This window comes from Trematomus bernacchii, unplaced genomic scaffold (genome assembly GCF_902827165.1).
Source record: "Trematomus bernacchii unplaced genomic scaffold, fTreBer1.1, whole genome shotgun sequence".
Classification (NCBI taxonomy): domain Eukaryota; kingdom Metazoa; phylum Chordata; class Actinopteri; order Perciformes; family Nototheniidae; genus Trematomus; species Trematomus bernacchii.
Genome location: NW_022987409.1, coordinates 4,407,251 through 4,434,329, shown reverse-complemented (window position 1 = coordinate 4,434,329; position 27,079 = coordinate 4,407,251). Strand labels below are relative to the sequence as shown.

General features: G+C 42.4%; 1 protein-coding gene across 7 annotated transcripts in view; it reads right to left on the bottom strand.

The window, feature by feature from the left end:
• pcdh19 (protocadherin 19) overlaps positions 1 to 27,079 on the bottom strand; it is a 52,668-nt gene that overhangs the window by 14,690 nt on the left and 10,899 nt on the right. For 4 of the 7 annotated variants that reach the window (XM_034138918.1, XM_034138950.1, XM_034138933.1 and 1 more), the window contains exons 3-4: positions 8,800 to 8,858; positions 6,889 to 7,073 (exon numbers count right to left, since the gene is read on the bottom strand). In XM_034138918.1, coding sequence (XP_033994809.1) covers positions 6,889 to 7,073; positions 8,800 to 8,858 — 244 coding nt within the window. The remainder of the gene's footprint in view (positions 1 to 6,888; positions 7,074 to 8,799; positions 8,859 to 27,079) is intronic. The other 3 variants (XM_034138927.1, XM_034138942.1, XM_034138970.1) reach the window with 1 other exon arrangement.

Here is a 27,079-nt window from a genome sequence, read left to right as displayed (position 1 = left end):
TTCTTCTAACGGATACTTTAAAGAATTTGAATAAAATACCAGCTGTTGTCATATTCTTCACAGATATAATACATAATGAAATATCTATAACGCATACATTATTCAGTCAAATAATTTCTATGCATGATTTGTTTTTACACATTTATAAGGCCAAGAATGAGTTGCCTATTTCTCAAGAATCTTTGCAATGCCAACCTGACAACTGTTCATGTTGAGCCTTGTACTGTGTATTGTTCAGTATATTACAGTTAATGGCTTGGTTTAGCTGTTTTATATTTAACATAATACATTTCAACACACGTGCAACATCACATTGAATGTATTAGTAGTTCTAAAAGAAAAATAATTTGCCTTGGCTGTCACGACACGGCAGCGTGAGAGAGCACTTGCACTGTTTGTGGGTGGGAAAGCTGTAAAACTAAGAACACCATGGGGGAAGAGGCTTTGTTGACCTCTCATTATGTTACATTTTAAATCACATGAAGATAAGATAATCACTGCTAAATGTAAATTGTGTTCAGACAGAGTCCATGGCAGCAAGCCTGCATCAAACCGGAGGTACAAGACCCTCGACACGTTAAAGATTTTTATCTGCAGTGCCGCCCAGCCACACAGCCCTCTAGTTTAACCCCCAGTCTTATTGCTTGAATTCTGCTGCAGTGGAAATGGGGTTGTGCCCACTCAGTGACCTCAAAGAATTAAAAACACAAAGGTGCGGTTAGGAAAAACGGCTGCTCCCTCGGTCCCTCAGACCAGAACTAGAATCAATCGGAGCCACAAAAGGCGAGAAGACTATAGAGACCGCTGCAGCTCTGCTACTTGAATTTCACTCTATTTCCCCCCACCAATGGTATTTCTCTCTTGCGCCATCTCTTTATCCTCCTCCTCCTCTCACTCTTCTTCCCTGATTAACCTTTAAAGACACACACTTGCAGCCACACATACACACTCAATATACTTTGTACATACGCTCTCAGACAAGATTTAAAATTCAGGTACTTTCTCCTCTCGCTTTAATACACACTCGGCCCCCATCAACTTCAGCACATTACCTGTTCTTAATCTCCCTCCCTCTGTCTGGGATCATCTTGATCCCCCTGTTTTCCCATCTGCTGTCGATTGGGGCCCAGCTTGGCTAGGTGTTCAACAAACAACTGTGATTCACTTGGTTTCTGCGGAGATTATTAACACACCTAGCATGCCACAGCGTCATGAATAAGCAATGGAGATCCGGAGCCCTATTTTCTCCCTGTCTCTGTGTTTCCTCCCTCTCTCTCCGTGTCTCTCCCTCTCTCGCCCTGCCGCGTTGTGAACTGAATGCCAGGATTGTCTAGAAAATGAGCTGTCAGTGGAGGACCTGCAATGAGATACATCAGGCTCATTGTGAGCCCTAGAAAATAATGAACTATTCCCATTTCTCCCTCTGATATGTTCAATACGCTATCCATGACAAGTGCAGAGAGATAAGCAGTCCCCTCTTGAGCTGATTAAATACACGGGGTATATTCAGGAGAGCTCTGGCAGAATGAGGGTTCAGGGGATGCCATTGTACTATAATAACATTTCTATATGTTTTCCGTCTGGGCTGGGGAAGAAGACCTTCTGAATACATCTTTGGCTTTGCTGTGTAAAACTGAGGAAGAGAAAGCTAGAGGCGACGCTCGTAAAAACTTAACAGTATCCAAACATGTCAAGTTTGTTTAAGCACTTCTTCACATCTCTTAACTCATTCCCTTGTGGTATTAACTAAAGAACTAAAGGGAAGAGCTCACATACCATATTTTCTTTTTAAATAATTTGTTGGTTTACTTATGCAAGTACTGCAAACAAAAACTACCAAGAGGCAAAAGCCAATTATTTGAATTCAGAGCAAACATAAAAGCAGTGCAGTTTGGGCAGAAACGGGCTTGTTTTACTCGGTGAGAAACTGTATTTAAAAATAAATATGGAGAACACACATTCTACGTCTTTCTTCTAAATGATGGTACCAGTTGCAAAATCAACAATAGTCAGCTCTTTTTTTATTTAAATGTACATTAGGTTTAATCGCAATAAGCCAAACTAAATTCATTCAGCGATGTAAGCACAATAAAAGAGATGAGCACAGATGGACACAGCTTGAAATGACATTTCATTTCCTTATACGGTACTTCCTCAAGTCTCCACATCTCGGAGGCAAAATGTGCATCTCGGTGGTTCATTACAGACCTCAGTACACCTGCTAGCAAGCCGTCTCTGGTGTGTTTGAGCATGCAGTGTGTGTGCACTCTATCTTCCTTAATGCTTGTATTGCACTGAGCTCTTTGTCACTGTCAGCCATTTTACCTCCACCATGGGTTACACATTAGATTAGGCAAATCCAAATCAAAATGGATGGTGTCAGTATAGAGTTTGTATGTTAATCTAATCACAAAATATCATAACGCAACACGTGTTGTTGCCAGCCCGAATCACAAGGAGAGTTTTGGTGCTTAATTCAATCTAATGTTGTTTGAGAATCACTCAAATCCTCCACAGAGTTATCTTGGAGTGAGAGAATGCAAAAAATAATCACTCCTACCTGTCAGAGAGATTGTTTCCTCCTTTCCTCTTTTTATTTTCCCTCGCTAAGACTGCTTACTAGACTCTCAGCTCATCTCTCCATCTCTGTCTCCCTCTCTCACAGACACCCTCTCCCCTTCTCGTGTTGTCAGCACAGCCCTGTTCCTGTTGCCTTCCTGATTCTGACACCTGTCAGCATTTTCGTTAGTAGATCAGAGAACTGCAAACTAGAAATGTTCCCGTGTTGAATTTAGGGCAGCAGAAAAATGTGAGGTGCCTTTACTCTTTCTTTAATTCAACAGGGGAAAGAAACTGCTTGACTGGCACAAAGTTGGGAGATGTTGGGTTGGAGACATTTGCAGTCAGTAGATGGAAACAGGAGAGGAAGGCAGAAGAGACATATGGAGGGAGAGGGAATGAGAGAAAGAAAAAAGAGTGGCCTGAAATCAATTAGGAACAGTGAAACCCTGTGGATCTGCTGATGGAAGAAGGGAATATGGAGAAGTCTGCGGCCCACGTAGGGGGCTTCCATTCCTGGGCTCCAGCTTCAGGCACACACCCATAGGGAGCTAACAGATAGATGAGAGATATTCTCCAGAGGTGGAGGCCGAGGAATATGTCAGAAATAAAAGAGGCCTGCTCTGGTTAATTGAGCAGTCTTGGATTCCTTTGAGTCTAATAAGCCAAGAGGAAGGGCTTTTTTTGAAAAACACTTACAAATTGACCTGGAAATAATTCCAAAATCAAGAACCGAAACCTCTAAACTCACAAATCGGACACTGTTAAGCAACATCATGCTCCCCTTTTCCCGCCTGCAGAGATAACTCGAGAGATTTAACAATACATGAATCTTAATCCTTAAAACCATGGCTCATCCATATCCGGGAGGAATTAAAGTGTGAGCTATGACAATCAAAGGAAGTTGAAAAAAATAGATTTAGCTCTCTTTGTCACCAGCCCCCTCGGAGTCTGTTCCCTCGCTTCTCCCTTGACACTAATGGTTCTACAGAGCCAAAGCTAGCATGTCGCACATTTCAACCAAATCCCCCTAACTTCACAGACATGCCTATAAAGATAAAGTGAATTCATTTTATATAGCTCTTCTTCTCAGTCTATACTTACACCCATATCAGCCATTATTACTCTATTGGCAGATATGTCAGAGCCATTACATGTTAAAGATAGCCTTTCCTTTATAGATTTTAAGAGATTTAATGTAATTTGTTCTTCAGATACTTCCTAATCTAATCCACTGCGATAAGGATATTTCAGGTCAGGTTTTCAAAAAAAGAGCTCACACGCCTTTTTAGACTCTTGGCAGGGATTCAACAAAGAGGCATTCGCTCAGTTTTAAGTCCAAAATCTCTTCAGAAGCACCTCGCTGAAAGTTACCTTGGTGGTGGCTGGAGCAGGAATAATGAATAGCTGTAGTTGAAAGCGCATCAGTGAAGAAAAAAAAAGCACAGCTCTCTCTGATGGACGAAAGCCAAATATCAAACTGCAAACTAAATTGATACAGAACAAGCCCACGGTGACTCAGCGCACGGCTAGTTAGCAGCCGAGTCTTGTCACACAATTGGATTCCCACATGAAAGCTCCCAACATGATGGGAACGCAGGGTCTTTGTGAAAAGGTAACGGCCTGTCTCCTGGGCAAACATCACCTTTACATGGTACTGGGAATGGTAAACATTTGCTCTGTTAAAGCCCGAGAGTTTAACCCTTCCTCCTTCCCCCTTCCTGCTTCCTTTTGTTCTTGGCACTTAACACACAATAAAAAAAACAGCACAGTAAAAAAAAAAGAAAGAAACAAGGCTCCTCTCTCCTTGGCTTGTGTGTGTTGTTGTCCTTTGGCAATTGCAGTCTCTCAACTTGTTTTCTGCTTTAGCTGGCAGGAGACCCGCAGTATACAACATTAAAGTCCCGCAAGACACCTAAGCAGCACAGTGTTTAGTGAACAGGCCTATTTGTTTTCTGACGATTCCCTCATTTCACGCAGTAGAACACGCAGATAGTGTCCATTTCTGTCAATTAAGACAGATGAGCTCAAAGTGAAACCACAGCATCACATGACTGTAACCGCTGCGGCTCTCATATTGTATAAACCTCAACTGTTCTATTTCTGCCTTTGTCCTCAAGTGAGTTTCCACAGAAGAAAATGGAGGAGGGAAACGAGGAAGCTAGTGTTCTCCTGAGGAGCGCCACAAAAAAAACAACCTCATCTCATACAACAGGAGAGACAGATTCAAATGTGCCTCATGCTGAATCTGCCCATCTCTGTCAGCCCACTGTGCCCTTTAACTGTGTAATTACTCGATGAGATGGTAATAGAGGGACGATTTCATTTGCTCTGTCATTACATTTCTGTACGTGTAAGGATCTTTGGTCTTTTCATTTAATAATTATGAACAGCCTCTTATTACTCTCTGGTGTGACCACTGCTGCTGACTGACTACCAAAACAAAAGCAGCTTCTAGTGGAGCTATTTTGTTAAGACCTGACTGAGGAAAACTGCTGGCCAGAAGTAAGACAGTAACAGGAAGGAATAAAAAAAAAAAAAAAAAGGAAAAGCCAATAACAAACCACCTAATTGTAATTCAAAACAGATACTTTGTTATCATCTATTTGTTCTGGTCAAAAGTGGACAGCACTGTGAAATAGCCTCCTGTTTGTTTACCAGCCGTGTGGACTGCATTACACATTCAAGAGGCATGCATTCATTTTGCTGAAACAGATACAATCATTGGTGGTGTTAATGAAAAAAGAACTGCCTCAGAGAGCTCTTCCCACTTGTAATATTTCTCATGTACATCATTTCTAATTGTCTCCAATAATGAGACGCCCAGTAGAAGACCTGTCAGCATGCATTTTTTAAGGCAAATTATTATTTTGCGGGTTGTGAAGTGATTACAGCTGGCAACCAATAGTCAGCAAATTCACTTTTCATTGTTCATTACGGTCTGATGCAGTACACGTTTATTCTAATGGTTACCACCATAACTCCTGACCCTGTGTACGTCTATCTGTATTTCTCAGCTCATTACAATATATGGGCAACTGGCCGTGAAGGCAGATCCATTTGTATGACTGTATTCCACATTAGCATGAAGTGTAGGTTGCCTAATGGTATTATTCCCTAGTCAAACAACATCAACAGCCAAATGACTCCAAGTGAAGCATCTGGTAAGGTAAATGTGCCAAAGAACAGACAAGGAAGAGCCCCCACATGTCTATTACTGCTTCTCCAACCGCACCCACACACTTCACAGTCCCCTGATAAAAATAGATGGATAAATAATACATTTAAAAAATCCCATAATCTTCATTCCTTTATGCTTTTCTTCAGAAACTAGGATCCTTTTCATTATCTCTCGCTCATTAAAATGTCTACCCTATAAGAGCAGAGGAAGAAAAAAGTAGAGTAGAGAGAGAGTAGACAGCCTTACTGGGGCAGAACCAACATTTTGAAAAAAAGAAATTTGGCAAGTTCCCAAATTGGAGCACATCGCATATGTAAAGTTCAGATACAGCGAGTGATATCAGAGAGTGCTGTCCTCAGGAGCGGGATTTAAAATATCATCCTGGTTTTCCACCTCACTCTGTATATAATAACTAATGTTAGTATTTCTGAAATGCCTGCGTATTTCACACAAACACACACACACACCGACTCTCATGCTCTGCTGAGCTGTTACACCTGTGCATGTGGCATTACCTTTGAGCTTGGTAAATACCCTCAGGTGCATATAGTAGATTCCTGGTCTGCTCCACTCTTCCCCTTACTGACCCACTCTCTTCCTCAGTCTGACTGGCAGTAGTTAAGAATCAGTATGACCCTTACACTGACTTCTGCCAACCAAGTGGATGTCTTTTTAAACGGTGAGTCAGAAATGAAACATCAACATTAATTCCCTGCTAAATGATCCTACTGAATAATGGATGAGGACATGTGGAGATATGTAGATTTCCACCTTCTACCTTTGTGTGCCTAATTGCTGCCATTCAAGCACATCTAAAGTCGGTCCCCCCCCTCCGAGAGCAGACATGGCTTCTATCAGTCAATAATGTTGCCTAAGCTTGTATCAAAGGGTAGCCTTAGCTGCCAGAGATCTCTCACATTAGCCGCTCTAGCAGGACATCAAAGACTGAAAAAAACTGTGCTGTTATTCATACTTGCACATCTGAAGCTCGCAATGGGCATAATGCACCTTAAGAGATGCTCTTGTGGCATAAAAACAGACTCAGGCGCACAAATGAATACACATTGGTCTTATCTTGAAACTGGCAAAACAAACTCCAAAGGATATTGCACACACAGCGCACACACTCAGACAAGCAGCAGTCTTACCTTGGTCTGGCAGCTGGCAAACATTGGGGGGGACAGTCATGTTCAGCACGTCATTGACAGCCGTGTCAACGTAGTGTCCTCTCTGGACATCATGTTCACTGTCGGTCTGGTCGCTCTCCTCGTGGCCGCTGTCCTTCAGACTGTTCCCCTCCAGGTCTTTAAATGTCGACGTGCTACATGGGGGCCAACAGGGAGGAGAGGGAAAATTTTGATTAAATGTCACATCACCTATTTCACATGCTTTCCTTCGTCCCCTTTACGCTGATGGTTTGTGACGAGCAGTCTGTCTTTCTCTCCTTGTCCCTTTTACTGTTTTTCATATAAATTATTTAACTGGTCTATTTCCAGGAATTCAAAACAGATAAATTGTGTTTTTTTAGTTGTTTCAAATACTAAGAATACAGCTTCTGCAATTGCCTTAACTATGAAAAAAGGAAACGTTTTAAGCCTCTTTTGGATCATTTTTCAATTTCACAGATAGCACGGCAGCTATGGGGTGTCTCAGACAAGGACATGTTGGATGGATGCACTGACTTCAAGGGCATCGCATTGAACAAACAGGAGGCACTCACTCACTACAATCAAACAAATACTGCAGTAATCAGGAATTCCTGGAAGGAAGATGGATGTAGGAAACGCTGGAAGCATACAAACTGAGCATCTGTCTTGTTTGGGGCTCACAGTCAATAAAACGGGTGGGGTGGGGGGGGCACAATCAACAGCTGCACAGTAACAGCATGATTTCCCTTCATTTGATTTCCATCCCACTGGAACAAATTCCGCTTTACAAACAACACTAAATAGGGGTGAATATATGAACATGTGTTCTTGCAGGAGAGAAAAAATATAGAGATGAGTTCACGCAGATGGAGAAAAGAGGTTATAAAAGGAGAGAGAGCGGTAGAGAGAGGAGAAAATGAGAGTAAACAAAAGTGTGCAAACAAAAAGAAATGAAGAGAAAGTGAAGGACAGTACAAGGTATCTGCATTCCTGGGCCCAAGCCTGAAATTCCCCCGGCTGGGGGAGAGGGCTGCAGGTAATGCTGGCTCTCTGATGTTATCACTGTAATTGCACCTGTCCCAGACCATAGGCTCACCGGCTCCTGGGGGGATTTCTTTGTAGTGTGCTGCAGAGGCCCACACTTGAATGCTCTTTGTTTACATTAATGCCGGAATCTTTTGAGGGGGAAATTGCCATAATAGCTTTTCAAAAGACTGGGAAGGCCTCAAACAAAAGAAAAGCTGGGATGTTACATAGCTGCAGGTAAAAAGGAAGATTGTAGTTTCCCAAGTGGGCTTGGTAACAAAACCCTGGCTGCAGGGAGTTATTAAATGACCCTAAACCCTGCATTCCCGTAACCCCCATCAAATATCCTGTTTCAGGTAGACTGAAATACAAAACACAATGAAAACATTTATACCACACTTCTTCCACCCGGTGAAAACAGAGAAGATAATTATTGACTATTCATGAAGCTATTCATGTTTTGAAAAACAGTGGCGGAAAAGCACTTGAGAAATCTCTTGAATATAATGCAATCATTGAGTAGTTGTTTTAAGTCTTACACTTACGCAATTCAAGCCACACGTGTTGCTAATAAACTGAATTACAGCCGAGTAATGAGGTTACCTGTAAATATGAGAATCATTACTTGCTGATGCTGCTGCTGTGTGTAATCTAATAATCTGTGAGCGTGAGTTTGTGGCTCGTTTCAACAAATGTCTACTAAACGCACTATGGAGTAATGCTATTTATCCCCAAATCTTATCCTCCCATTGCAATTACACTGAATGAGAAACATGCAGGAACACATGCAAGCTGCTGCAACGGTAGCGGTGCACTCATTAGATAACATAATTACAGATAATAATGGTAACGAGGTGCTGGTAACAATTCCTAATCAACACATACCTTTTAATGAGGTGGGCTCTGCTGTTCACGTAACTGGAGTCGATGGAATAATTCTCCGTCTGTAAAAAAACGAAGCAAAGGGGTGGGGGGGATGAGTGGGTGGGGTGGGGGTTGTGGTTGAGGGATGATGGGGGGCAAACAGAGAGAGGTACTTTTAATAATGGAAGCAACCAAAATAATGTTACCAGTAATTGGCTTTCAGTTGAAATGTTATTTTCCACAAAGGCCCCGGTGAGCAGCCTCGGCTTTCAAAGGGCTGAATCCTATTCTCTTTCAAAGCACACACACTGAGAGGCTGACTGGGAGTGGAGAGCCGAGGAGAGTGCTGCAGTGAGCCTCTCTTCTCCTCTTCACCCTCCCCGCTCTCCATCCCTCCGCTGCCGGTCAGCCCACCGTCTTTAAAATGGAGTCATTAGGGCGGACAGACTATCATGCAGACAGAGGGAGAAGAAAAGTTTCCCTTTTTTCTTCTCTGAACTCTTCACTTTTACCATGTTTGAGAAGACATTAATGTAGAAATATTAAATAAATAACTCCAAGAGAAGTAGATGAAATTAAGAGTGTACCAGGGGAATTTTAACTCCACAATTGCAGATGAAAAGACGTTCTGAATATGCATACGATAGATCTCTGACCCACATTAGAGAACACAGTTCAAAGGCATCCGACATTCATTTTTTTCCAACATTTATTTAGCAAGGAGAATGTCTGACGAGTAAGAGCACATGGACAGAGGGGCGAGTGAACACTGAGCAGGTACCCCTGCTGCGTCTGCCAAGCTTCTACTCACACTTGGTAAGATGTCAGGGGGCCAAAGGGTATCAAAGCCTCTCAAAGGACTTCCCCAGTCCTGCGAAAAGCCAGGATACGACCCTTTGGACAAAGTTTGATAAGATGCAGGTGTTTTCTGCAGAAAGAAAGCAGAGCCTTCACTTAAAATTCCACGGCGCAGATACATCATGCTGATAAAAAAGAGCTTTGAGTCAATGGCTGGCTTCCGAGGGAAGTCCGTAGTACCAATATCAAAGACCTGTTGAAAAAAAAAATCCTCTCTGATAAGAAAGGTTAATGCAGGCACTGAAGCAGTTGCTGATTATCAAGTGAGCTACACATTTGACACGGGCCTGCTGTTGACGTAGCAGCGGCCGCGCACAGCTGTCATACATGGTGACCAAACTGTGCCCACACTCTTCTCAGGAGATGTTAATGGGGTTGAACATTTTTGAACTTTTCAGCTTCTCCGTGGAAATCAAACCACAATGCCAAAGAATCTAAGCAGTGAGGACAACGGCGCCGCGGAAATGTCACACAGTAGTCGAAGTCTTCACGAGTCTCTTTTGATATAAATATATAATTAAATACATGAATAAATAAAAGTGAAGACAGATCACAGCAGCCGATGTGTGATGTTTACAGTACCTCTGGCAAATAGCTCCCATGACCTGTTTGCAGCCTATGAAATATGTAAGAGCTAGTTAATGCTACCAATGCATGTCTTTGTTTGTTTAGATTTGCGGTATTGATGCCATTTTCTGAACTTCAGAGACAACATATATGCTGTGCAGCGTTATTATCCGACTGATGCTGACTCTGTTCCTGTCTCTTTAGTTGCTTTAAAAAAAAGTGTGTGTGTGTGTATCAGAGATACAGTTATCTTTCAGTATTCTCAAAAATGCATAGGTCTACCTTCAATCATTAGGGGATAATCTGTTGTTTGCCTTCTCACCTCCTAATTATTTTTCCAGAAAATGTGTATAATGATCAGCAACAATGCAAGGGCAGGCCTCTGTTCGGGGTTTGCTCAATTATGATGCAATGTGTTTGCGCTGAAGGTTAACACCATTCTGTCTCCCTTTAACATTTACCCCTTATTAAACTTTAACTCATTAATACAGAGAGGTTAAATCATGAAAAAGGAATTTAATTAACATTTTATTATTAGCTCTTAATTTGGAGCACACCATGTTTGTTCTCTTGTATTACCCCTGACTCCTTTTGTTCCCGTTCAGCTTTACTCCATTAAATATCAAAGGTAACGGCGGTGGCAACACACTGCAACTCAGATTTGTTATTAATTAATGATTAACACATTTTAATTCATTTATAAATCGCACCACATATATGTGGTGTTTCATCAAAGATTCATATATTTCCATTAAAAGAATAATAGATATACGCTTCTATTATTGATCAATAATGTGTATTAATAATGCTGTTATGCTATAGAAAACATGTGCTGTATGTGCCTGGAGTCCAATGGTCCCAGTGAGGAAGAATTAAACTGCCTCATCTTCTACAGTGGCTGTGCATCCAGTGGGAGACTAATGAAAATGCAAGGCATGAGTAACAAGGGGAAAACTTCATTTAAAAGACAAGATAGAACATTTCTTGTGAATGTCACTCTGGCTGCAGCCTGTAATTGGTTTGGATGGCAGGTTGTGTGTAGGAACGACCTGGAGAGGAAGGCAGTATGCCCCGGCTCTCAAGCTATTCCAGTCCAGAAATGGAATTGTACTCTCCATAATGCAATACCCTCTCAGGCTTTTTACATTGAGCTCTCCTAAGTGTGTGTAGTAGGTACGACCAAAAGGAGACTCTTCATATAGTATTCAAAATTGCTGCTTCCTCTACAGCTCACGTTCACCCCGGCAGCTGCTTGTTAATAAAGGGTTCAGTGGAGATAACCACATTTCCTCAATTGAGGAACTGTCAGAGGAAATACACAACTCCCAACATGTGAGTGTATAACCTTAGGCAATGGTGAGTCACTCAACAGAGCCTATTTTGAGGGAGAATCGGATGCATTAGTCCGTGCTTCCTGTAAAGAAATGTAATGTCTTCCCCCACATTTCTGACCAACCTCAAATTGGAGGACATGTCAATAAATCTTCCTGGGAGGTCAAGTTTCAGGCAAGAGGATGAGTACTGCTTAACTACAGCGAGGATGCCACAAATGGCTACTTAATCAGGTTGGACAATGTGTTGTTGTGATCTGAGCGGCCCCAGTTTGGCGGCCAGAGTCACTCTATCCCCGTAATTATTGTTCCGTTTCATCTGGAGGACTGGAGGGAGGAATGTAGTCCCTGGTGTCGCCGGGTGAATGATAGGTAGTGTCAGGATGAGTGGGTAAGGGAGTGGAAAGAAAGAGAGGGTGAAGATGGGAGGAAATGGGTGAGACTTGACCTGCGGGAGACTTGTGGTCCAGCTGCTGCAGCCCAGTAGCTTTCCCCTTTTCACCCTTTGCTTCTTTCTCTCCTGTAAAACCGGAGGCACAGGGACGATGGGCTCGCTCCTCTGCGACTGAGAGGAAAAGCAATCTCCTCGCCTAGTTGCTGCCGTAAGATTTGATTTGCCTTCCTCCCAGCGTGACAATTGGTTCTGTAGTCTGGATGCAAGTGTATTCATTGTGTGGGGGCATGGGGAGCACCAGAGAGAAGAGGAGGGGTGGGGAGTGAAGACACCAGTTGTTACACCAGTAAACACCCGACAAGTTCAGCAGATGTCACACAGATAGGAGAGAAAAAGAGAGAAAAAAATGTCACACAGCTGCCCTACTGTATGTATTATTGAGGCTGATACAGCACAGTATAACATTTGAACAGGGAAGCAAGCTGGAAAGATATAGACAGATGCAGCGACATGCACTGATAACATACTGTATTCAAAAAGGGATGCAGGATGATTCCATCAGCAATCTCTTTCTTAGTCAAGAATATAATTTAAAGTAGTTTTCTTTTACATTTACAGTTTAAAAAACGGACAGATAAGAAATCAGAATTCTGCAGTCTTTGCCAGGCTGTGTCTGCGACTGGAATAATGTCAGTTTACTAAAGTACAATAATAAACCTTGCTTGATACATGATTGATCTTAAGCAAAGTCATCATTTGACATTAACTGTAGCCATCCAATATGATTTAAACTGCTTAAAAACAGAAGGTATGTAAGCAGGGTGGGGCGGGTTGTACCAGACTGTGTCTGGAAAAATTGAGCATCTAAGAGAAGAAAAATTGATTTCAGGAGTGAGTGTTTCATGTCTGTCATGGATGCTACCCTTTAATGTCATCAATTTAGCTGACGAAAAACATCAAGCCGTGTTTGTTGTGGATACAAAATGCTCTTACTGCCACACTAAAATGCACAGTTTAAACATACAGAACAACAGACTAGACAGAATCAATTAAAACTGTCAGATCGAATTTTGCTGCTTCATTCTGTGTTTGAGCAGTCTGAGATTGTGCCTCAGTCGCCGTTTATTTTCTCTGCAGCACGCTCATGGACTCCCTTCGGTCCCGGAAGGAAATGTTACACATAATGTGCCTTGTTATTGATATCCCATTGCTAAAGGGAGAGAGGAGGAGAAATAGATCCAAGGGGTTTACAGGGCAAGCCAGTTGCAATTAGAAAATAAAAAGGCTTTATTATCCAGCTAGGTTTGGCTGTGATAAAGTTTTAAGAGTAGTGATGAAAAAAAAAGATAGAGAATGAAATTAGAGGAAAAACTCCACCGGATGAAAGATGGTCAGTGTCTTAAAGTGCCTTGTTATAAATGCATTTATTCCCCTCATGTAATTTTGTAGTAGTGTGTGTGTGTGTGTGTGTGTGTGTGTGTGTGTGTGTGTGTGTGTGTGTGTGTGTGTGTGTGTGTGTGTGTGTGTGTGTGTCTACGGGTGACTTTCTCATCCTATACACTTTGACTATGAAAAGAAATGCTACACTTTGAGCCTCTTGCACATTCACATTCTTGCACACACAGACTCTCTCTTTCTGCTTCCCCACAAAAGCACGGCTCCGCCAATCCCTGACTTGCAGGACTGAGCTGGCGCCCAACCACTCTGCCTCTGCGTCTGCACCCAGCAGCACCTCCAGGCAGCTCACATCCAGTCAGAGTGACACCCATGACGGAGACAGAGACCACCAAGGCACCTGCTGGGAGTGGGTTTATATTTTTGTCTATTATTATTATTTATGTGAGTATGAAGACATGCTCTTCGGCCCCTGAGCTGCAGTAACCCTCCACCCCTCTGCCCTCCACCCCAACGACCATTATCAGCCCCTTCTTCCCGATTATAGAATTTCCCATATATCCTCTGCCATCTGCTAGATTATAGATTTCCCTCTTCCTTTATAGAGGGCAGGGCCCCTAAGGGAGGATCAGTGGTAAAAAGGGTGAAAGAGTGCCTGAGGCACATCCATGGTTGTGGATGAGATTACATTTTCTATTTTTGCCTGCTAAAGGGGGCCTGCAGTGATGAATACAGAGAGTTGTTACCATTTAATATCAACTGGCTCCCCTGAAAACTCAAATTATACACAATCAATTGTGACAGAAGGCTACATGTGTGACAAATAACCTGCCACATTCTCTGCATCATTTCACTTCATCACCCATCAATTCACCCCAAACCCAGTAGCCCATTTGGGAATCAATCATGTTATGAAAGTGAGTGATTCTGTGCTGAAAAGGTTTTTAAATGCCCCCTTGCTCTGCTGTAGCTTGTACAATTCTGCAGCCTTTGTGAGTGGACGAAAATAAATACACTGGGTGAACTGAGGGCTTTTGTGAGGTCAATTGTGTCCTTGACCACATCTGTTAGTGTTGTGTATTGTTTGAGCAAACTAAATAACAGCTCCTCAGGAACACAACGAAACAGATTTGAAAACACAATAGCACTTCCTGCTTGCACTTCCTCCTCGTTTTTCTTGTCTTACCGTGTGAAATCGAACAAACACTCATTCTGACCAAAACAATCACCCCCTGTCATAAAGTGAGGCCCAAGTAGTAAAGCTATTGCTTGTTCCACCTGTGTTTCACCCCCACATAGGAAACTACAGAAGATATTGCGGCTGTCGTTCATTCTTAAAACAGAGACAATAGTCCAGACAAGTCTCCATGTCACTCAGGCCTACCGGCTCCACAGAAGTCCAGTTAGCGGAGATGTGATTAATTATACATACATTGATAGAAACAACATTCATTATTCATGAGCTTCTCAACGTCAAAGCTATTTCCCTCCCTTTCAGCATGATGAAAAGATTTTAAATAATAGGCCCCCTCTGCAGACGTCTGCATTCCAGCGGAGTCGGCTGACGCTAAAGAGGCTTAAGTCGAAGCTGTTGTCTTACCAGAGAATCACCGCTCAGGACCAACGTGTTTCAAACTGTTGGTGGCTGTGTGGGTTCCCGGGTCAGGGTTTTTGTTTTGTCTTTGTCTTTAAAGACAAGGCTGGTGCTTTTAAGCCTTTCAGATTGGAGTTATATGTCCACCAAGAATTAATAGGGGTGCAGATAAGGCTGGATAGAGTTTCATTTAACACCTGTTCAGCGCTCAGGTCTGTGTGTGTTTCCAGACTTATTCTGTCTTCAAGTCAGAAAGAAAACCTGAGTCTTTCTATGAGATTATGATTCATGGTTTTACATAGTAAAACGGAAGGAGGGAGGAAAAATGTAGGCTGTTTCCTCAAAGAAATCGGCTTACTTTTCTTAAAGCCTGTGGAGCCTAATCAAACTCAAAAAGCAGGCACTTCCCCTTTAGGCAAGTCTTGAGGGATTTTCTTTAATTTGGATGTCAGACCGAAAAGTTTTCACACTCTCTCATCCCATTATCCATTTCATATGTGTATGGCGCCACATGAGAGAGGTAGGTGGTGATTTTTGTGAACAGACTCCAGAAATGTTGAGTGTAACATCTAATCCAGGTAGACTTTTTGTTTCATATATTAATTATTATAATTTGAAGGAGAGAATTGCTAGATAGCAATTTATTTCTCTCAGTTGTGCCCTATATTAGCCTGTGTAGAGAGGGGGGGGGGGGGGCGCTGAATTAGTGCACTAGGAATTCCCAAGAGGTTTCTCCCACCTCCCCTGGGCAGGGACATAAAAATAAACATTCAGAGACACTGCAGATTATGTAAACACATCCCTTTAAATGCTTACATGAGAGCAGTGACTGAATAAACAGCTTAACTTTGAGTCACTTTTGAAATCAGTAAACTTAGTATTAATTTTTGATTAACTCAATACACATGAGGACGACAGAAATGGGGAATCTTTGAGGAAAGCTGATCCACTTGCACTCCACAACATGGTGGAGCACGACGCCTGCTACGTTTCCTCTCAGCAGCTTAAAGGTGGCTGCCAGTCACATCGGTGCTGCTGTAGACTCCCTGCCCCCACTCCCTCGCTGTTTTACTCTCCCTCACTGTGACAAGGCATCTTTCCAGGCATTTTAGTTAGATGGAGATTTGCAGCAGCTCATTACAGACTGGGAGGCTCTGTGAGCGGATGCAGTCTCTCGGAGATGGATTGAGTGGGTCTGTTTATTGACATGCCTTAATCTGACACTGGGTAAAGGGAATGAGTCACCGCCTCCAGATACACTACCACATTACAGCCACTCGGGCAAATAGGGAGGCAGCACCCAGGATACAAGTGGAACTTCATCAGTGCTCATTAATCCAACTACCCCAGGCCACTCGCTCAAACAAACCATGTTTACAATGCGTGTTGGCTGGATGGAGAGGTGATGGAGCTTTTCAAAGGGCATGTGTGCAGGTGCTCAGATCCGCAACGCACACACACACACACACTAATGCGCATGCTGTCGCTAAACACATACCCCACACTCCTGGTCATCAAAAAGCAACCCGCCTACCTCAACCCTCTGAAAGCAATATCAGTGTACACCAGCTGCCTAAACTCAGTTGGTGCACTTTGTCTCGGAAATCCGAGCAGGGGCACAAATCAGGGGTGGATGAACGGGCCCCATGCCAAGGTACGTATCACAGAAAGGGGCTTTTTATTAAACAGATGGGCACACGAGATCTCTTTGCTCGCGTCACAACAAGGGTACTCCTATCAGTGATCCAGCCTAGTTAGCTTTTTGATCCAGTTTGCCTGCTCCAATGAGAAGCACATCTGGTGCTAATATTTGCGATGGTCTTTCTCGGCAGCTGTCAGCGGCGGGATTGACAGCAGAGTATTAGCTGCTCGCACATCACCACGGTATCTTTAAATCTAGCTTGTTAACAGGACGGTGACAGGCTGCCATCAGGGCACAGGCAGAACAAAACAACACACAACACTAAGTGGTCCGATGCCGCTTTGTGTTTGCTTTCCATTACACTGTTTAGTACTTTGTCTGAAAAATGTGGACATGTGAATCCTATATATTTTACATTTAACTGCAAATGTACAACAACAAAAAACTGAAACCCCAGGAAAAACAAAAAATATGTGAGAAATGTGTTAGCCAAACAAAAATAAATCTTTCTTGAAGAAATGCTCTGATACACAGTGGCAGAAGCAAAACAAGCAAAAGGGAATAAACACTGTGAGTCAGAGAGGGAATAACACAACGGGAATTTACAGTGAAAGCGACGTGTTACACAAACACACAAATACAGTCGCAGTGGGGCAGAAAGTGGGAGCGAGCCCTGCTGTCGTCTCCGTCAGGGACTGGGAGCCGAGCAGCTTGAGAGCAGGGCCGGTGGAGAGGGGGCCAGATGCAGCGGGCTTGACCCACTCATTCGGTAGGGAGGGGGTTGTTTCGGCAGCTGAAACACACAGGGATTAGCTGCACTGACTTCATTTAATTTAATTTGTATTAGGGCTGTCTTTGGGGGCAAACATCGTTTTTCACTGCAGGGGGATATACAGGGTCGTGGAAAACAGCAACAGACGGTGAATCTCTCTGCCTCCCACCCCTGCCGTGGATTCACAGGGGAAGGCAAGGCACTGTATTCCCAGACCTCACACACATCGCCTTTCCCCCCTAATTATGTATATTATGAAGTCAAATTGTTCCAAATGCATCTTCAACCCTGCATCCACCTTTCCACAGCTTGAATTCTTTAAATGAAGACCTTGAATCCTTTTGTTCTGCCACCATGAACAACATGTAGTAATTTTCCTGCTTATCAAAGCTATGCTCTGTGTACTTGTGTGTCTCCGTTTGTGTGTGTGCATGTTGCAAAAACACACACTAAGCCGTTATCTACCAAGAACATATCTTAGGGGTGGATGTTTATCTGTGCTGATGCAGATTGGAGTTTTCTTTGTCTCAGTGCAGTGGTACATAATATTATTTGTGGATTTTTTCATGGTTTATTTCTCCTAGGCTGATATCCTATAGTGGAGAAATCCTTTTAGTTACCGCCAGGCATCTAATGTGCTTTTACTTGTAATCTTGGAATTTAATAAGTGAAAAGAAGAGGAAAAAATCCGTGCACAATCAAATAATTCAAGTCCCCATTGTATTGTGCTGAACATGACTTCCACTGTTGCCTCCTCACAATTTACAATAGCTCTGTGGACAAATAGGGCATCAATTCTGCTGTAGCCAAAGCCTGCAGTCGTGTGAAAGCTCAATTTTGGGTCTGCAGGTGACACAGTCTGAGCGACAGCTAATGTTGCATCCACTGGGAAAAGTAGTTTTATCACAAATAAATCCCAAAAATATGTGTGAGCTACAAAAGCATTGCATTGTCTCTGCTAGAAAGGACTGTGCTGCAGGAGTCTGCTCAAGACTATGAGGCACTCAGTAGCAATCGTTTCTTTCCCTCTCTCCCCCAGCCCCTATCAAAAGATGTTACTGTGTAAAATGTCAAAGAAAAAAAAACCGCAAGAGAAGTAATCTCCTTCTCCTTTTTGATCGCAAGTGGAATAATTGGAACCCTCTTAGGCTCATTACACAAGTTGCCCGCCAGCCAAAAGACGGCTCCAACTGCCCTTCTCCATTCATGTTGGCGCTTTGAAAAATATCACTTCCTCTAGTAACAACTCTTTATGAGATGCAATGACGAGAGGTCCTGGTACCTACACTTCGGGTAATCCCACAATGCCTTTGAAAATATATCTTTCAACTACCACTGTCAAACACCGATTCAGGGGAAACAACAATCTGGCTCCGTAAAAATGTCATTATGCATATTGCACAGCGCCTCTCACCCTGGTGCTTTTTTGACAATGTGGTTCTTCTCAATTACATTAGGTATTGCATATGTGTTCATTTAGACCCCTAATACTAATAACCTCGTCTTCATTGTTATTACAACTATGCTTGTAATTATTGTGGCTCTAATTACTATTACTGTATTACCCAAATTAACCTTATTCTGGGTTTAGATCACCCGCACTGACGGTAGCCAAGACATGTCTATGAAGAATGGCACCAATGTCCCTTCAGATAAATCCGGTATAATTAGCTGTGTGCCTTACAGGGCCTGTGTGATGGTAATAATTAGAGCTACTGTAGCAAAGGTCATGCAAAACAATTTAGAGAGGATGCTGGCTGCATGGCTAATAGGAAGAGAGGGGGAGCGATAAGAGGAGGGGGGGAGCTCTCATGAGTTGGAGACTCTTCTCCTTTTCCATCTTTCAGAGAAGGAAGACGAATGCTTGTTACTTTCCCTCTGCACTTGGTTCATTTTTTAACCAATGCTCTCAAAATAATAGAAATTGAAAACCCATTTTAATGGCAAGTAGACTCCACGCTAACATAGTTAAAATGGATCCATGATTAGATTTGAGGAAAGTGCTACAGGGTGTATCTGTGAACTGGAATCAGCTGAGATCGATCGCTGCCTCTGAGGTGCGATAGATGCCCCGTCACCCTGCTGTTTCATCTGTTCATTATCTCAGGTTTAATGTGTATAACACCCTCAGTTATCATTATTAATTGTGAGAAAGACAGAGAGATGTATTGCTTCACCCAGGTGCACAGGTTAATGAGCTGAGTCAAAAATGTTGACACCGAGGTAAACAAGTTCTCACACACACACAAGTACTTCTATTTCTACGCTCCCCCATGTGGCTCGACTCTCTCTGTAACTCCCAGTCTGCCCGTGATGAGAGCGCAGGGTTCCCAGCCCGGATCCACCGGGAATTCACTCGGCTCCCTCACCTCCCCAGCGTCACACCCAGATGAGATAGATAACAGACTCACACTCAAATATAGCATCTCAAACAACATATATGTGTCCTAGATTGGTCTCTATTCCCTGTTGTAACACTAACCCCGATGCCCCCACCCCCCAGAATCTAACAACAGTTCATTAGCAGCGAGTGTTAAAAACAGCAGTAGATTGGTAGGGTGAACCATTTCTGTAGCTCCTATCTTTGTTTGTCGATATCAGTTTTTTTTTGCATTTGCATTTTTGCATGTGTTTGCCCGGCCTCTGGGCAGCCAATGGTTTGCATTCATTTCATTGAAGCATTAAGGAATAGTTCGACATTTTAGGAGAAGTACACTTATTTAATTTCTTCCAGAGACTTCGCTGAGATGATTGATAACGACTTCAAACAGCTGGCCTTAATCCAAGGTTAAAAAAAAACAAGAAACAGCCCACTAATAAACTAGAAACCTGAAGTGTAAAAGCAACAAGTTGTGGTTTAAGGGTGAGTTTGTGGCCAGAGGCAGTGTTAAACTGGAGTCTCCGCTGATAGCCGAGCAACAACAACAAAATGACAAAATATTCATTTAAATAAATTAATGCTGGATGAGGCTTTTAATGGGTATGTTATTTCAGTGGTTTTCAGAGATGGTCCATTTGTCTAATATTCCTATTTGGAGAAAATGTATGGAAATATTGCTAAATAAATACAAACTGCATGTTTTTCCAAGGGTCTCAGATCAAATTTTCTCTGCAACAAAGGCTGGAGCCGTGGTGTCAAACAGTTCATAAATGTCCGTGTGAAAATGATTAAAGTCAACAAGCATAAAGTGCTGCAGGACATCTGATTTAGCTGCTCCATTCTGTTAGACTCAACTTACTGATGAAAATCACTGGCGTGGGAGCGCAGGCATGTGCTCAAATCCATATGCCTTTGTGACTGCTGGGGTTTAAAAAACATAAATTGTGATTATCATTGATCTCAGTCGTCAGATGCCTAATCTCTGACTCATATCCGCACCGGCCACGTTGAGTGACGATGAACCGTCCTCCCCCACATCTGAAGCCCCAAACAAGTGTTGAGGGAAGCAGTGATAAGCAGGTCCTTATCCTTTTAAAGACACTCCCGTAATCCAACTGTGGTGGGGGGAGGGAGGGAGGGGGGGGGGGCTTCAGCTTTAAGGGATTTAGTCTGGATTATAGCTAGTCCTCCAAATTAAACCAAAAGTCAGCTTTCTGAAGTTGCTCATGCAAGCTGGCGACTGGCTTGTTACCAGCATTACTAACAAGGCAAACGATGGCGGTCTATAATTAGAAAATGCTCTCATTCAGCTATCCGGACAAAACACGTTCATTATTTGGAAGCAAAACCCGACCTGTCCTCACCTAAACTCAATAGCTGGCCTTTCTCTCCCCTTTCACTTCCCTGCTGACCCCCTGTGACTGCACTCAAAATGTCTTCCGTGCCGTGTACCTGACAGTCGCTGCCAACCAGCTTATCCACAGACAAGCTTCTCAGCCCGGGCAAGGCTGCTCTGTCCCTACTGATGCTGCTTCCCATAGCAAAACAAGGCCAAATCTGGGGCTTAGAGGCTAAAATAATCATTACTGGGTAGCGAACAAATGAAAAGTCAGAACACCAACTCCCATGCCTGTCCTCCCCCGCCACTCTTGGTATTTTGTCTGCTGTCCTATCGCACACAAACAAAAAGAGGGCAGCAACATTAACATTTAGGATGGGCCACATTTCGCCTAATGCTGAAAACGCAGAAAACAAAACCAAGCTAAAACCGGATTCTCTTTTTTCTGGAATATTAAATGTATTCAAGGAGAAAATACATTTATGCAACAATATTTGGAGAAAAATATCAACATTTAGGGAATACAGTGATTTACTTAAGATGTGAAAATGAATACCACTCAATATGAAGCTGTAGCTAAAATAAAGGTTAGCTTAGCCTAGCATTATGACTCAAGGCAAGGGGAAAGAGCTAAAATTAATGTCAAAAAGGAACAAAAGCAGCATCTCTTAAGCTCACTCATGAACCCAGTATGTGTTATTCCTTTAATTTGAAAAAATATTTCCAAAAGTAATCATATATATGTATCCTTTTTCCATTCTGAACCAGAAACTAATTGTCAAACGTTTATTTTAAGTGAATGTTTAAACACTGTGGGAAGCTTACCGTTTCCCTATGCTTTGTGCAAAGCTAGGCTATACATATCACAGAGCAACTTTCTCATTAACTTCTTCTCATCAAAAAATGAAGTTACATTTCTATAACTAACATTTCTTAATGTTGATATATTCATTTAAATATTTTTTTTACTTGACAATGTGTTCGTCTTACTATATGTGCACCCTATATGTTGATGCATTACCATCATCAGAGCCTGCTTTGATGTAACAATCCCTGAACTACAAAGGGCACTGGGCAGCTCCATAGTGACCCTCCTGCCGTGCTCCCTGACAGCGCAGTCAACCTCTCTTATTTCAGCACAACGATTATAAGCAGTCCTGCTTTTGAGAAATATTCATACTCTGCCTTCCCTTTTCAATGGCTCACCACAAGACTAAACTGGGAACAGCTCTGAAAAAGACAGCAGGTACAGGAGAGTAATCTTGAACCAAGGAGGTTACTTGGGAAAGTAGTGCACTCGGAGCAGTCTGGCACAGGCCAAGTGCTTTTCATTCATTAACTGGGCTGTCTATGCTGTGGTATGTCAAATGGTGGACGTGAGGGGAAAGTAAAAACTGACGTCCGATTGTGCTCCACAGCCAGACATTGACTGAACCCTGAATATTGTTTCCTGAGCACAAAGAGGCGAGCAAAGTCGTTGTCAATTCCTTTGCAAGGCAATCATAACTATTATCATTATTAGTGTTTTTATCCTCCAAGCTCATCCCGAAGTGGATACCTAATCTATTCCCTGGCACACATCCTTGTCTTTCCAACTTGACCTGGTATCACTTGAGCAAATAAATGGTTTCCCGCCTCCCAAGAAACTAGATATGGGCGTAAATAATAGGCTAGGGCCTTTTCTGAAAAGCCCTAATCCCAGAAAAAACAAACCTGAATGAAACGGGCCCACCTGAATTGCTTTCAGGAAAACTAGATAATCAAAATGCAAAACAGCCTTTGATAGAAAAATAAGCCGACTTCTTACAACAAATCCCCTACACCTAACATCAGCAAATTCTCCTCCTGAACTTTTATTTGTATGCTGTGTTTGGGTTTTTAATGTAATCACACTGCACAGGGCGCTCCATCAATGAGCTATTCTGATTTATGTCAGCCCGAATCAGACTGACTGCTTAGAGCTTTACAGACATCATGAATGAGAAAAGGAGCCACACATTGAACACATTAGGGGTCCCACCATCTCCTCAGACAGGGGGACAATGGGAAGGGGAGCAGAGATAAAGCAGGGGGATAACAGGGGTGAAGGAATGGTTGATGCTGATCTAGCAGAGAGAAGGGGGAGAATAGGAGAAAAGAAAAGAAGAGGCCCAAGACACTGGCCACACAGGGCAGGGGGAACGCTGGGGCTGCGAGAGGCCTATACTCGGTCATAGCCCATTAGGCTGGCTGGGTGAAAATGCTACAGCTCATTACATGCTCTGCCTCTGTTCTGTGGATGAACAATGCACAATTACGCTACCCTGCTGCTCTCCTAGCCATACTGCTGCATGGCTCCGAGGCGGCCGATATTGCTGCTATAGCGGCTCGCCTGCCAACAGCCTCTGTGCTCATCAAACATCCCATACATGCACTTCCTAATGCACATCCAGGTTTATGTCTAGAGACAAAAGTGCTGCATGAATTTACTGAAATGAAAGGAGGGGAGAAACAGGAAAGACTGCTCAACCACTGGAGCGAACAAAACAAAGGTATAATGCAGCAGTTTTGTGTGTAATACAATAATGTTTGCTCCCTTTTGTCTGCTCTGCCTTCTTGAAATACTTTGAAAATGGTAGGCATGTCACCAAGGGATTCTTTTGTATCCAGCTGAATTAAGTTTCACTCGATGTTGCAATTATTGTAAAGCCAGTCTCTGACATACAGATCCAAACATAACAAAAATAAAGTCAGTAAAGTATAAGCAGGCGACATTGAAGTATCGTGACACTGTCTGCAATGCAGTGGATAACTAAGCTCGGGATTGTTGTGTCCACCAGCAAATTGGTCCAAGTCTTCCTCCATACAATTATGCATGCAGAAGTTGACATTTAATCTGATGGGGGGAAATGCTAACTAACATCGTCCTGCCTCCTCTTTGTTTTAGGCAAAAAACAGGACACTTGGAAAGGTCATTCTTCCCTGGTGTCATAGCTGGCTGCTTGGAAAAGTTTCCTTTCACAGCTAGTATTGTTACGATCCACAGAATCCCAACCCCCACCCCAATTTCCCTGTCATTCAAATGGCATAGCATCAGCCTCAAGCCCTGGGAACTCTCTTAACAATGTGGCAACACGTCTGCTAACCCGAGGTTCAACTAAAACAGGACAGTCAAAAAAGACTGATACTGATGAATTTTAATTAATATCTTTTCTCCCTGCACATTTGGATGAAATTAGTTTTTGGTCCACTCAAATCATAATGGTCATTACCAGAGAATTGTAATTACTTTTTATTCACTTCGTTTACTTGGTAGAAAACATTCTGGTTGTGTTGTTCCACGACACATCAGAACAAAATAAATGATAATTTCCCCAAAGAGCAGTTTGATTGTGAGTCCCTTGTTATTCTTATCTGTGAGGAACGACGAGGTCGATGTTTCCTTTCACTGCATGCCAACACGCACTGTACAAATGATTTTGTTTTAATATTTCTGAGCTAGAGGGACAGAGGCGGGCACATTTGTCTTGACATACAGTGGATACGACAGAACAAATAGTGTTCCACGGCAAATAGATTTCACTCCTGGCCATAACAAGTCTTAGGGCTTCTGTTTTTAAACATGACCTTTTCTATCCTACAGTATAATAATGTAACTTCAGCCATTTTCAACTACAGCAAAATCTGCATCAATCAGATATGGGGTTATTTTTTTATTCTCCTGTAGCTTTCCCTTGTCATCGCTCTTCCTGAGACTTGTTTTTTTCACTATTAGATTTCTCCAACTTAGTTTTGCTTGACATTAAAAACGGCAGGGGTTTGACACTAAAACTTGGCAAGAAAATGTGAGGAAGGCTTTGTATGCTCGCTTCAAAATGTCTTAATAAATCCATTTTCTTGAGGGTAAATTGTCACACGTTAGCTCCCTCTGTGTTGGGACTTGGATTTCCATGACAGAAAACAGAATGCTGCATATTTGTGTCTGAGAGTTTAATTTGAGAAATAAAAAAACACTGCTGCAGGAAACTCATTTAAATGGGTAATTACGTCCATGCAGCATTGCTTGCAGGGCTTAACAAGGTGCGTAATGATGTCCCCTTCCCCAGAGATAAACATCATCACTATGTCCATTTCCTTCACTCTATTTAGCGTGTGAACCCATCAACCTATAAGCCCAATGCCATTATAACCCTCTTTGCATTAACGTACGTCTCCAGTCGAAATCTTTTAACATAAATTGTTGAAGGACTAATGCCATTATGTGCCTATCTGTGGCTCCACAAAGAAAATCCTATTCCTTTGATGTTTAATAGGTTTACACAAAAGTTAATTCTTGCCACATGATAGAGCTTTTAAAGTCATTTAAAATATATTTTCCTTCTCTCGTCTTGAACCAAGTCAAATCGTTTTGAGAGATGGATGGATTATCAGGTTGATTAGTGCCATATGATTTTACTCTTTTATATTTATGTAATTGTGTGCTTGTGTGTCTCTGGTGTATAACAGCTTGAAAACGTCTGCTGTAGCAAATATAGTCTGCTGATGTTATCAAGATGTTCAATCATTTGATGGTTTCCTCCTGGACTGTCAAGATTTTATGCAAAGAGAGTTGTTGCAAAATGTCTTCTGAAACCACAATCCTCTGTTAATACCACCTCCTATATTTGCAGGTATATCAAAATAATCATATTTGTTTTTTTTCCAGTGGAAAAAACATCTTGTACTAGTAATAGTTATGTGACATTATTGCTTTCTGTACTGGTTGATATGTTTGGTGCAATAAAACCATCTCATCTTTACACCACATTTTACAGGGGAAAATAACATATTTCAGGCAGTAGCCTTACAGGTTGAGGAAAATCATTGGCGCTCTATAAATAGACATCTCTCTCTTTCCGTCCCTCCTCAATTTTCTCTGCCCTGCCATTTCTCCACAGTAGCCATTACTCCCTCTGCATGCTCCCTTCTAGTCACATGTGGTTAAGGACACATGCAGTGAAATGTGTTCATCAGACGCCGTCACTCATGTGTTTTGACTCCTGAGCTCTTTGGCTGGGCGCTCTGATCCCGACGAGAGGGTGGCAGCCCGGCGGCCCGCCCTCCGCTGACTGGCTGCCTGCGGTTGTTATGTCATTTCATTGTACCTCTGCAACATCGAGAATGGCGTGAAGTGATGGGGTGTTGCGGGTTGGGGTCAAGGCTATAAAAACCCAACCGAGTGTAAAACTAGCACTGGTTGTGCATGAAGTGAAAACCATCTTGTTGAGTAATGTCACACAATCACCCTACAGCTTCCCCAGCTTTGTGTGGAAAACACAATGGGAGGAGCAATCTGAGGAATGCAATAAAGAGGGCACTGAGTACATCACTGTCACACTGGTAATTTATTTCTGACAGACAAGGCTTTATTTCACCTTATAAACACTGACACTTGAAAAGCCAAGCATTTCTGAAGTCTGCCTTACAAATAACCTCTCTAAATAATTAAGAGGTTCATCTGCCACTCAATCAGTGTGCATCCCAAGCTTTTGGAGATGAAAAGATTCTTCCTCAAATCCTTTGAAAGGAGGAGACTTTAAAGAATGCAACATACACCTCACACTCCTACAGCACATCAAATGTAAAAAGAAAACTGGCTTTTAAGATCAAGCAGTTATGTATTCCTTCCATTATTTAAAAATATCTGTTTTTTCCTTTCCACCACCATTAGTCTTTCTATCTCTTTGACAAACTGGGGAGGTTTTGAAAAAGGAATTTAAATCAGTGTATGCCATCAGAGTATGCAGCTTTGGTTTTTCTTATAAAGCTCTTCAGCAAGACATTAGTTTTGTTTCCGTTTTCTTGTAATGCAAATTCAAGCCGAACTCTTGAAATAATGTAAAAATTAGTGGATAAGTGAATAATGGGACATTCCATACTGGTTTGGAGCATATGACCTCGGCTACAATCAGAAGCAATGTAGTGTATGCTTTAAGAATGGCTGTAATTTGTCTGTTAACAATAAAACAATATATATATATATATACATACATACACACACTGTTGCCCAC